At 37.5% G+C, this 13,693-nt stretch overlaps 1 protein-coding gene across 1 annotated transcript; it reads right to left on the bottom strand.

Moving 5' to 3' along the window:
- Positions 1 to 10,024: 10,024 nt before the first annotated feature.
- LOC110770280 (uncharacterized) lies at positions 10,025 to 11,422 on the bottom strand. The gene has a single exon (XM_021974381.2). The coding sequence runs from the start codon at positions 11,166 to 11,168 to the stop codon at positions 10,401 to 10,403; it is 768 nt and encodes a 255-aa protein (XP_021830073.2). The 5' UTR covers positions 11,169 to 11,422; the 3' UTR covers positions 10,025 to 10,400.
- Between the last annotated feature and the right edge of the window lie 2,271 nt (positions 11,423 to 13,693).

Genomic DNA, 13,693 nt, shown 5'->3' with positions numbered 1-13,693 from the left:
TTTATCACAAATGGTCCTTCACGTTTACGAAATTATCACGAATGGTCCTTCAGGTTTTTTTGTGACACTAATAGTCCTTAACGTTTGGGCTTTTTATCACAAATGGTCTCTGCCGTTATAAATTCCGTTAAGTGTGACGTGGAAGATAAATGGAGCCCACAAGTCCAATCACATTGTGACATGTGGATAAAAAATAATTAAATAATTTTTTAATGAAAATTCCTTTTTTTTTTTCTGCAACTTTTCATCACCTTCCTTACTCCGTCTCTCTCCCCCTCTGCCCTTGCTCTCAACCCTTTGCTCTCCATCTCTTCTCCCTGTCCTCTCCTTCTCCCTCTGTTTTTTTTTCTATCCCACTGCCACCTGCAAGAAAAAATATAAGATATACAGTTGCTCTCCACCCTTAGCTCTCCATCTCTTCTCGCAAACCCGCAACCCATGCCCAACAAATCTCTTCTTGCAACCCACCTATTCACGGTCCTCTGTATGGAATGGAATGGAAAATTCCCATTCAATTCTAACTTTAAGTCATAAATATAAAAAGAGAAGCCATACGCACATTGGACCACGAAACAAAAAGATGTCCAATTTTGTCGAGAACCAGAGAAGGATAACAAAAACAATACGTACAAGTAGGAGGAAGGAAGGAGAGCACCGCCATTATTATTCAACTGGTGTCGTCATGTGCTCTATGTTCTTGTCATGTGTGTGCCAAAAAAGTCAAGGCTGACTCTCTCAATGACTGGCTGGCTTATAGTTCACCAAGTGAGGCACAGCTGCAGGGCTAGCGACTGCTCTCTTTGTCCCTATGCCTGGTGCGCCAAGCTGCCATTGATGCAGAGAGTTTGACCAAATCCTATACTTTGTTGAAGAATTTGTTATTGGGAATGAAAGCAACAGTTTTTTCATAGCTCTCCAGTGAACATGAATAGGTGGGTTGCAAGAAGAGATTCGTTGGGCATGGGTTGCGGGTTGCGAGAAGAGATGGAGAGCAAAGGGTGGAGAGCAATTGCATATCTTATAGAAAAAAAACACAGAGGGAGAAGGAGAGGACAGGGAGAAGAGATGGAGAGCAAAGGGTTGAGAGCGAGGGCAGAGGGGGAGAGAGACGGAGTAAGGAAGGGGATGAAATGTTGCAGAAAAGAAAAATGAATTTTCATTAAAAAATAATTTAATTATTTTTTATCCACATGTCACAATGTGATTGGACATGTGGGCTCCACTTATCTTCCACGTTACACTTAACGGAATTTATAACGGCAGGGACCATTTGTGATAAAAAGCCCAAACGTTAAGAACTATTAGTGTCACAAAAAAACCTGAAGGACCATTCGTGATAATTTCGTAAACGTGAAGGACCATTTGTGATAAAAAGCCTTTTTATTATTGTGACCGTTAGTATTATCATATTGTTGTTGCTATGGTTATAAATGGTAGAAATTGCTTTTTGGCTAACTTTGGTGGATTTAGAAATTGAAAGTTTTATCCTCTTAATCATATCAAAACCCCTTTTTTTAAACTTGAAATGTGTGATTAAGAGCATCTCCAACAGTCTCTACAATAATTTTAGAATGCTATCAATATTTTCGTAAACCTCAGAGACGTAAGTTTTGGGATAAAAACAATTTTTTAAATTAATAATATGATATATACAGAGATGAGGTATTAATTACTGCCTGTCATTGACTTTAGGGCACATTCCTAGCATGACACAGTACTAAAAATGCAAAAAATCAGCCACCAAAAGTAAGGATTTTTATAATTTTACATATGGATTAGGTTCACTTTGTTGTGTTTTTTGTTGTACATTAATTTGTAAGGAAATGCTCTCAAACACCACTATTATATTGTAGCAAAAGCTCCCAAATAGCACTATTATTACACTAGTAAATACACCATATAGACAAAATATTTATACTTTAATGTCATATTAAGAGTCTATGGAACTATTTGTTATGGAAATAATGAGGTAATATCGACAATATCGAGATAATATTGATATAGTGATATTTGAGAAAATTTTCACAAAAAAAAATTTTCCTCCACTGAAAGTACTAACTAAGTACGGCTTTATTAAATAAATACATGTTAGTTTGGTACTGTGGTTCATAGTATACGGCATAACTTGACATCATTTTGAACGTCCAAAAAGTGTCGGTTGCTACACATTGAAACTAAAGGAATTTTCTCCACTAACAAGAGTAGGCAATAACTAACTAACCGGAGAACAAATATAAATAGGAAAGCAATCCCCATTGTTCTCCATCAATCAGTCTTTAGCATTCTTGAAAATACACAAAGTTACGTACTGTTAGGTCAGTTTATATATTCCCATGGACAATATAATCATCAGCCCCAAGAGGCTCCTTAAAATTGCTGGCAAGTGGCAGAAGAGAGATGCTATGGGGAGGAACAAAAACTCATCCCCAAGAGCAGTTGGCAACAATTTGATGAATAGTATGGTGGGTGAAAAGGGAACTTTTGTTATCTACACCATTGACAACACCCGTTTCGTGCTGCCTTTAACCTATCTCTCTAACTACATTTTCCAATAGCTCTTCAAGATAGATGTCTGAAGAAGAGTTTGGACTCTCAACTAGTTCTGGGCCTATCGTCTTGCCATGTGACTCGTTCTTCATGAATTACGTAGTCTCACTTCTCCAACGAGGAATGACTACAGATTTGGAGAGAGCTTTGCAGGCCAAATCTCTCATTAGTTGTAGCTGCTCAAGTTCTACATTACATCAAGGACAAACAAGCAACACAATATCTTAATCCTTGTGATTAGTCCTGCCCACCTTAAAGTTTCCTCACATTCAGAAGCCAGACTCTAGCCGTTACGCACAATCCTTTTTTCTTGCGGAACAAATAATATACAGCTGTCAAAGAATAGTCAAAGCTAAACAAGAAAGACCAGTCAATGCCCAAATTAATAAACCAATTACTTATGCCCAAGTCCTGACTTAATATAAAATACAGCCACTTCAACGACAAGGCCATCCGACACAAAACAAAACAAAACTTCGAAGAGCTTTCCGACTGCGTTTGAGCCATATCCGTCCATGTCTGGCCTCCTCCAATACAACTTCTTTCCCACTGATTTCTTCTACCCTCGTCCGCTACCCGTCAACCGCAACAGTGACACTACCAGTAAATTGCTCGTGCCGATTCAAAATCGTCAGAGAAAGGCCGAAGAAGATCAAGTTGATGATCAACAAAGGGCTAATGTAATGGTTCGTCTTCATTACAACATGGGCGAGGATCACAATAAGTTTTGCCAAGAAGCCTCTTCTTCAACAGGGCTACTTTCTCCCTGCGTGGCGATCAAGAAGCGTAAGCCAAGGTTGGATGTGTAGATCGATCGATTATACTGCCGGGCTGTGCATTTGATTCTTTACAATTTACTAACACATTCGTCTTCCGTCCCTACAAAATATATGTTGTGCTGTTTTTTTTTTTTAATTTATTCCAACAACTATATTTTACATCAACGATCAGGATTAATTTTAGGCAATCTGAACGGTAAAATTTCACATCCAACTGCTCAAATTTAAATCCAACGGTCAAAATAATATTTATAATTAATCTAAATCATATCCAACCCCAACACTTATTCCAAACTCTATAAATAGCCATTCATTTGGTAAATAATCCACCAAAAATCATTGTTTTCCTTTCTCCCTTTGTTATATTTTTTCATTCTACTTTCATTCTTGTTGAGAATGGCCCCAAAAGCCCAAAGAGGTGTGAATTGGAAACCACAAGAAGATGAGGCATTGTGCAAAGGGTGGGTTTCTATCTCTGAAGATGGGACTATTGGCACGAATCAATCAAACGACTCATTTTGGTTGCGTGTGTACCAAAAGTTTTTGGAAAATGATCTGGGCATGAGAGGAGTCAGGGCACGATCACCTCAAGCTATTGCTTCTCGATTCAAGATCATCAACCAACAATGTTCTCTATGAAAGGCATGTATGACAAAGGCCAATGCAAGGCATGTGAGTGGCTCCAATCTTCAAGGCTTGCGGTTAACTTCGGTGTCTTCCATGACACGGGCGTCGCTGATTGACCTCCTCATTAACTCTTGGGGGTTGATCTCCTTGGCTATCCTGGTTGTGCGGCGTATTGGTGGACTGAGCTTGCAAGGGATTCCTTGTGGCTTGTTGCCAGGTACTAGCTCTAGCGGAGCGGGCCGATGAGCGTCTTTCTTCACATACATCTAGAGGAGGGTCGTGAGACTGATCTCCTTGTGGGCCTACCTTTGCATGAATGCTTCCTTGAGGGCCCAAGCAAGCATGAACGTTGGATCGCAGGCCCAACCTTTCGTGGACATTGGTTCGTAGACCTAGTCTCGAATGTAGGGTTGATCTACTTTGAGTAGAGCTCGGCTGACGCTTGTGACATGGCAGCGTGCTAGGCAGCGCGCTGTTGTTCTTCTCCTCACCTGCTTATAACCTCTCGAACTTCCTGCCGGTGCGCTCGTTCATCATTCTCTCTTCACCATGGGATCCAAGGCCAAGGTTTCAAACCATGTCGTTCTGCTTGAGGAGTTGTCCTACCAAGTTGTTTTGGTTGTCTTCTCTTTGAGCTAGCTGGTCGACTTTAAGGTTGAGGTCCGCTTGATTGCTTGGATATGGAGAAGAGAATCGTGTGGAGCCCAATTACACGCGGGCTAGGGTTTCATTTCAGGTGTACGCGGGAGCATACGTCAAGTGTGGTGGCAAATGAGAAAATGGATGAAGGTGTTCCACAGCGGGGCCAAGGTCGTCAGTGGCGCTAATATGGCCGCGTCCTATGGCAGCAACGAGATTGCCGTGAGTAGTGGTGCAGCCATTGGTCACGGTGGTGTTGTGTGTTGCGGCATCATTGTGGAAGGTAGCACCAGATCTAGCCATGAGGGCTTACGGCAGCAAGGTTGTCTCGGCCATGGGGCCGTGAGGCTGCAAGGTGGACCCAACCACGAGGCCACGCGGCGGCGCGCTGGTTCCAACCGCAAAGCCTTACACCTACAGTGCGGCTTCGACCATGGAGTTGTGAGGTGACCCTGCTTCTCGTGCGCATGCTTCCAACCATGGTTATTTGGAAGGCTTCAGTTGAGTGATGAATAGGAGGAAACATATTCCTTCGATTATGAGCACACATTGAGTATAACTCGTGCTCTCAATGAAGCACCAAAATGTTTGAGCAAATTCTGCACAGGGAATATTCGCCTCTTGATTCTTCAAACCCTACAATCTCCTTCTCTTTCCTCCTCCTCGAACCCTGCAAAAACGATCGGGGTTCATGGACTACACCCAGGGGGGTACTAGCCAAAGGCCCTCCGATCCCTAAGTTAGTTCGATTGGATCTTAAAAAAGATACGAAAATAGCTAAAGTGGACGGAGTTTTCTCTCATGGGGAGAGCCGGGTGGCTGGAGTCTTGTGGGAGATATATATATATATATATATATATATATATATATATATATAATTTTGACAGAGTTTTACTAAGGTTTTTCGAGTTACCTTGTGTGTTGAATATAGCCATGTATTTATAGGGCTATCTTAGGGTTTTTCAAAGAATAATTCCTATTTGGAAGGAATATATATTTTTCCTTTAATGGAGAGATTGAGTCAATTAGGGATATGATAATATCACCAATTTAAGATAATATCTAATGATAATATTCCCAATTAAAGATAATATCCTTATTTTTTGTCTTAATTAATTGGCCAAATAAATGGGCTCAATTACTGACCTAGGTGATATTCTTCTTGTCCACGTGGCGCCTCATGATTGGAAGCCGTAATATTTGTTCCCATGGATACTACACTATAATTACTCTATATTACACACAACTAGCCCTGATACGGTGCATGCAGTGCACATGCTCCATTTTTAGCCCAGGTGCTGTGCAAGATGTGCAACCGTACAAGGGCTAGAACATCGTAGGTCGTTCCCCGGCCCATCCCCACTTTTGACTTGCTAGAAGAAGCAGTTGGCCCAACAGGCACTTGGGTTCGATGGACCTTGCTAGCAAGGATTGAAATATCGGCCGATACACTGATATATCGGCCGATATATTGATATTTTCAACTGTCGACATCGATATTGGGGGGTAAGGTCATATCTTCCCCTGTATCGACGATATATCCCCGATAAGTGCGATATCCTCGATATTTTGCCGATATCCCCGATATTTCCCGATACCCATAACATAACCCCAAAAAAAATTCAGAATTTTTGAAGACAATTGAAGCAAATTAGAACCCAAAAATAGCTAATCCTTGCCCAAAACCTTATAATTTATTAATATGAAGAATCTATGCACAGTCCACTGCCCACATACCTCCAATCCATCTGAAGAGGACATGGCGATCAATTTTGTATCTATGAGCATAGGAACTAGACCTAGTACTAACTCAAATGAATCTTATGATGGCTATGGTTATGTCATGTCTGATTATAGTGGAACTAGTTATGGAGCTCAAGATGATGAAACAAATTATGGACCTACTAGTTTGGTTAATCCTAACTATCCCATATATAGGAGGACATTAGGGAGCTCAAGAAAGACGTATGTGCACCATGTTCAACACATGGCTTACAAAGTTGTTCCTCATTGTTTCAACCTCATAGGAGCTCTTTATTTATGTAGATGGACACTTATCTAAATTGTAATCCAATGTTTAAACAAACTAAGGATTTATGCATGGTTTATTCATGTTAATCAACATTTTATTTTCAAACTTTTCATTAACGCGCATTACATACAACTTATATTTCATCATATGTATATCTTATTATTAGTAAATTTTGAGTTTTATTTGTTCAATACATTCATTGATAATGTAAATAACATCTATGAAAGTTTTACACCAAAATTATGTGTTTCAATGCCTATATCTATCATTTTTGTTGATTTTTTCCCGATACCTAAAACGATAACGATATATCCCTCGAAATATCCGTAAATTGGAGGCTCGATATTATCTGCACAGCCGATATTTTAATCCTTGCTTGCTAGAAGTAGCAGGCGTTTGGCCCCAAAGAAATAAAAGGAGAACATTAAAATGGAAAATGACACTTGATCTTTGTATCTCTTGCAAGAATTCTATAGTGAGGGCCTTATATGACCCTTACGTGAGACACTATCTCTTAACCGTTTGATCAAATTAGTTAGCCATTGGATTAAATTGGTTAAACTGATTAAACAGTTACGAGATATGACCTCATCTAAGAACCATATATAAGGCCCTCACTATAAAATCACTTGTATCTTTTGATGATAAATAATAATTAAGGATCATTTACCGAAGGAACTTTGTTTGACACAAATTATAATATTGGTAAATTATGAATCATATTTATACCTTTTCTTCGCACTTGGACTTTCATACAGTACAATTTAGAATTATTCGATGCAACTTTTTTTGGTCATTTTATTCGATGCAACTTGGTTTAAAGTATGAGGAAATCTAAACAGTGTGAAGCAAAGCAATAATAAACGTCCTAAGCTAAGACTTGCCACCCCACAAAGGCAACGTTTGCTGCATTGTACACAACTAGGCCTTTGAATTGAAAGCTGAAACCGACTTCTAATGGGATTTTCCATTTCTTCGGCTTCTGAAAGGAGACAGATAGATGTGCTTGAAACCGGTTTGGAAATGTAACGTAGAGGGGCCATTAGGATTAATATGTTTATTTTTGCACCTCGTGGACTTTACCACCTTCATAGCCTTTGTACTGAAAGCAAAAAAATCTATTTTAGAGGCCATGCTTCTTAGTTTGATTTTAGAATTTGAAACTGTGTTGATTTTTTGTTGTTGCTTTTTTTTATTATAGATATTTAGTCATATACCCATTCTTAGCAGTAATAATATAGATAAACCCTACACCATTGAATTTCTATAAATAAAAAAAACCCAAAAAATGACAGTTGGCCCTATTGAATTTAAGTTTGATTATTAAATTACTTTGATACCCTATAGAGTATTTTGGGTTTTTTTATGAGGTTTTGGGGTTGGGTTTGTTTTAAGAAATTGATGACAGTTTTGTAATTTATAAGAAGTTAAAAGCCTCTTTGTTATGTTGTAAATGAGTTTTTGGTGTGTTTCTAAAGTCCATTTCATATATGGTATTTTTATAATTTGAGCCCTATATTGGGTATAATAGTGAATCTCCCTTTTTATTTTGGGTGGGAAGAGAGAAGTGGGGAAGGGATTTTTTGTGTAAGCAGGGCTAATTTGAGTCGCCGGTCTCAGGTCCGGCAAGGTGCAGATGGTGGGAGAAGTTGAGAGATTGAACGTGAATCCTTAATTTTAATTTTAATTGTTTTTTTAATTAGAATAATTAGGATATTTTTTTTTTGGTAAAATAGGGAGCATGAGTGAGGATTTAACTACTAATTATATGCGCCATTAAATTCATCCAAGGGCCTTTATCAAATAGGTCCTCACAAGACCTCGGTCCTTAAGTGAGCGGGACTGATATTTAGTTTATATTATTATTATGCATTATATTTAGAGATATTTAGTCATATACCCATTTTTAGCACTAATAATATAAATAAACCCTACACCATTTAATTTCTATAAACAAACCCAAAAAATGACATTTGGCCCTATTGAATTTAATTTTGATTATTAAATTACTTTGATGCCCTATTGAGTGTTTTGGGCTTTTATATGAGGTTTTGGGGTTAGGTTTGTTTTAAGAAATCAATGGCAGTTTTGTAATTTAAAAGAAGTTAAAAGTCTTTTTGTTATGTTGTAAATGGGCTTTGGGTGTATTTCTAGAGTCCATTTCATATAGGATTTTTTTTTATAATTTGGGCTCCTATATTGGGTATAATCAAGGTCTTAAATATCGATAGTTTGGAAAATATCGATGAAAATATCGGAAAAATATTGATATCGATAAAAATTGAATAAAAACCATGGAAATTGTGATAAATACATGGAAATTTTTAATGAAACTTTAGAAGAAGTTTATTTAGTCAATCATCTATTATTTTGACACAAAAAATTGGAAGGAAATGCATTGCATAGTGGGTTTGAGTGATTTAAGTTGATTATATTGCAAGCTGACAAACTCTGTGACTTAGAAAATTTGGAGTAATTAATGAAAGAGAATTAAACACCCCCTAGTAATTTATTTATCATTTTTTAGTACAATATTTTACACTTTATAAATTGCATGGTAAGATACATGAGTAACCTTATTTCACATTATTCATTGGACATGGTACACGTTCTTATATTTATTATTTATCAAAAATTGAAAAATAATTAAAGATGTAAACCAACTTGATTTTTCATAAAAATTAGGCACTTTACCATGCTTAAAAAATAATAGTGAAGATTGAAAATTAACTAAGAACATAAATAAATTTATCCAAGGAAGAATTAAATAGTAAATAAAGAAAATAATTATAGAGATTTAAGTAATTAAGCAACAATTTGAAAGGGGAATTTAGTAATGTAAGTACTTATAATGAATAATAAAATAATCAATAACACTAAATGGATTAAATAGAAAAGAAATAAATTATATTAAGTAATTAAGTAACTGATCAACAATATAAAACAATAAGTAATTATGTTAATTTCTATTTTGAGAAACAGCTCACAAGTATTATAAATACAGATTCCATAGCTTATTATCACAAAGTGATGACTGGCGTGGTGGTTAAGCACCTACAGATCTTAGAATTGGGAAGGGGTTCGAACCCCAGCATGCTTAGTGAGTTTTCTTTAATTTTTGAAAGTTCATACCACGATATTATCAATAATATCGCGATATATTGACCATTTGCAGCGTCCACTTGGACGAAAATATCGTTATCAAAATATCGGCGAAATTATCGAGGAAATTATCGATAAATTGACGATATATATATATATATGGAAATGTGCTAAAATATCGCTTATAGTGAAGAGATTTTTTATTTAAACCCCACACTTCTCTTAGTTCACCCCATCTTTTAATTTAAATTTTCACAATTTCTTAGAAAACCTCACTATCTTCCCAAACTACCCTTAAATACACCCCAAACTGAAACAATAAGAAATAAAAGAGATTTTCTATTTAAATCCCACAATTTTCTTTGTTCCTAGCAAAAAAAAACACAAACAAATAGAACCCCAAACCCGAAATTTAATACTTTCTAGAGAAAGAGAACAGCTTTACCTCTCTCCAAGAACTGTAGCTGGAATTCCAACACTTAGGTATTGTTGAGTTGATAATCAACAAGCCTTTCCATCAACTCCCACGCATTTTTGAGGAATAAATAAATAAATAAATAAATTTATTTATTTATTTATTTTTACTCAGCTATGAGGAAAACCAATATACATCCGCCAAAATGCAACCACCTAAGAGGAAAACCAACAAAAATAAAAGAAGACAAAATTAATTATTACTCAGCTAGCATGGGAACATAGCACGTCCTAGGTGCATCACCAATCAAAATCCCAAAACCTATGGCGGTGGCTCCCGGCACAAACGCAACCTGCAAATCTAAACACTGTGGGTTCATGATCACGCGTTGCGCCGACCACCGCCACACACTCCTATACGTCGCCCAAACTGCCATCTGGACACTAAATCTCACACCCCCAAGCTTTCTATCCCTCTTCATCTTCTTCAACATCCCTTGTTTAAGCGCCGGTTGATCCCCTTCCCAATTCGCCATTCTAAGCCTGAGCCGCACTTGGTTCTTCGTCTTCATAGGCAGACCGAACGGCTCCACCTGCTCGATGGCCAGCGTTCTGTCCTCGTACAGAACAAAGCCTTCGAGCCGGTCGAACCAAATTTGAGAGACAAGATTAGGGTTTCCAATTTTCAACTTGACGTCCCATTCGGCCGTCAGGTTTGTTTCGGAGACGTTGAATTTGTGGATGGTTAAGCCGGTAAGTTCGACCACGGGAGCTTGGGGGCCTAAAGTAAGCTCCTTCCGTATTAATGGCAAAAATACAACAATGGCAAGAGCGACAAGGAAGAGAAAAATAACAAGAGTAAATTTGGCAATTGTTGGTACAGAGGAGCCCTTGTTATTACACCTTGTAGGAACATGAGATTTTGAATAAGGGTTGTGTGAAACCGGGAGCAATGGAACCTTGGATGAGGGCTCAGCTTTTGAATGCTTTGAAACCGGAATCTCCATCAACGATGATGTTGAAGCCATGTTGATGCAGCTTTATATAAAGCTGATCAATATTTAGGGTAAATTGGTGGTCGCATGCATGGAAGAGGAGAGCTCCTTCTCGCAGTGGGCCGCGGCGTCAGGTTTCCCCTGCAAGCGAACCACTATGGAGGAGGCGGTTTTAGTCCTTGCATATGTCGCTAGAGCAAGTCGGAGAGGATGTGCCCAGCTTGGGGTTGGGTCACGGATCTCCAATCCTGCTCAGCTCATGCATGCATGCGCCCGTACGTTGAGGAGTGCTGGTCTTGGGTTAGCCTGGACCTTGTGCACAAAAACAGCCTGGGAGTTGGATAAGGATCACACATTTGTCTGGTGGAGATTTTTTCCAGCTCCTTTTGGTGAATTTAAGGCCAAAATAAGATTGGATTTAGATTGAAATTTGAATGGCTTTATAAATCTAATTTAGCTGTTTAGGAAAAATATTTTAATGTGATAATCATACCAAAATATTACTCTACCTTTATTACCAAGAAAAAGACCTAGCTTTTAGAAAGAAAAAAAAACTCCACCTCATATGAAAGTACTTCTATCAGTACCACTTTCATTATTTACATAAGTTGCCATGTGAAATTATCATTCAAATCCATGAATTAAACCAACTAGCCTTTGGTTTATGGTATTTGTTTGAAAATTGGTTTAAGGAGGGTCTCTGTTCGACTCACATGATGATATACACTTTTGATACGTTCGATACTTAGTTGTGGCTAGTCCCATTAAATATGGTGATGTGACTTTTTTGTAGGTGCATTGGTCATTGTAAAAAGTACTTTGTAAATATCCTATTGTTTGTCAAATATAAATCCATAATTTTAAACCTTTAACATACGAATTTCGAAATTGAATCAGATTAGGGTGTTGTTACACGAACCCTAAAATTAACTGAGTACACCCTATGATCTAAGTACACACTAATATTTAAATCAAAATATAAAATTAACTAAGTACACCCTATTTACTATCAAAAATACCCCTAGTAACCCTAATACACTGTATCAAATAACACCAAACCCATTTAAGAGCCGAACACTATCAGACCACCAAACCAACCTTACTATTATGATTAAGGTCTAATTGGTCAAAATGTCAAGGATGAATACTGTTTATTGAATATCATATCATTAGATTTTCTAGTTAAACCCCGCACTTCTCTTTGTTCACCCCAATACTTAAATCATTAAGCTGTAAGTTTTATTATTGTCTAAAAAGACAAAAAAGGTCATCCAACTTAATAATTAACCATATTACATCTATACACACACACCTAGTGGTGGGCATTATTACCGAAAACCGGACCGAACCGGCTAAATCAGACCGTTTTTAGTGGTTTGGTTCGGTTTTTATAATAAAAAATGTATGAACTGGTAAAAAATCGGCCGAATCGGCCATGAATCGGGTTGAACCGATTTAATTTTCTCCAAACCGGCAAAAATCGGACTGGACCGAACATTTTAAATTATATTATTTAAAAATGAATTAAAACATGTGGTAGTAGCTGATTCATCCATTTTAAACCCAAGTCAACGCCTTTCCACACTCGATCGCTTGCTCAAACAAACCCTAACATTTCATTTCTTCAGCCGCTCCAAATTTTTTTTCACTTCTCTCTCTCGATCAAATCTGCTGCCTTTGCCTCTCTCACTCAAACAAACCCTAACCTAAGTTCTAACATTTCATTTCTTTTGCCGCTCCAAATTTTTTTTCACTATTCTCTCTCGATCAGACAGATCTGATCTGCTGCCTCACTCTCTCACTTAACCTCCTCTCCCCAAAAGCCAAATCCGTCGACTTCTTCTTTCAATCTCTCTGTCACTATCGTTCTCTCTCTCGCTCTCTCTCAGTCACTCAGAGGGTGGCTCTCTGTGACACTCTCTCACTCTCTCTCTCTCCCAGTAACTCGCGCTCTCTCTCTCTCACGGTCACTCTCGCTCTCTCTCAGCCATTCTCTCTCAGTTTTCCTCACTCGATTTTTCTGTCAATTTGAGTCGCAAATTCTCATGAACGAGTCTGACTATGTTGTGATTTTTTTTTTTTTATATATTTATTTTAGGGCCGAAAATTTATATTTATTTTATTTATTTTGTCTAACTATGTTGTGATTTCTTTTTTGGACAGATTGATTTTGAAGGTTAAGGAAAGGATTGGCTTGCTACTGGTTGTGTTTTTATTTCTGGTAATTTTCTATATTTTTTGGTTCAAGAATTTTTGGTTTATGTTATAAGATGTTTGTTCACTGTAATGAATAATGTCTGATAAAAGGAACTTCTATTTGGCAATTTTCTTTTTATTTGATATTTTTTGGGGGACACTGCCCAGCAACCGAGTTTTATTATGTATTGCATTTTATGTACTGGTTATGTTCTATGTATATTACTTTATTTAACATCTCAAAAAATTCAAGTGCAAGCTATACTAATCGAGTTTGCTAAAATTTCTCGAGGTTATGTCTAACACAGGTTATAATCCTTACCTCTATGTGTGTGTGTGTCTGCTTCTATACTAATCGAGTT

The sequence above is a fragment of the Prunus avium genome, chromosome 7 (genome assembly GCF_965620075.1).
Source record: "Prunus avium chromosome 7, drPruAviu1.hap1.1, whole genome shotgun sequence".
NCBI classification, from domain to species: domain Eukaryota; kingdom Viridiplantae; phylum Streptophyta; class Magnoliopsida; order Rosales; family Rosaceae; genus Prunus; species Prunus avium.
This window is presented reverse-complemented; position numbering and strand designations above follow the sequence as displayed.

Excerpts from the sequence above, each read along its gene's own strand:
- LOC110770280 (XM_021974381.2), bottom strand. The coding sequence starts at position 11,168 with ATGGCTTCAACATCATCGTTGATGGAGATTCCGGTTTCAAAGCATTCA.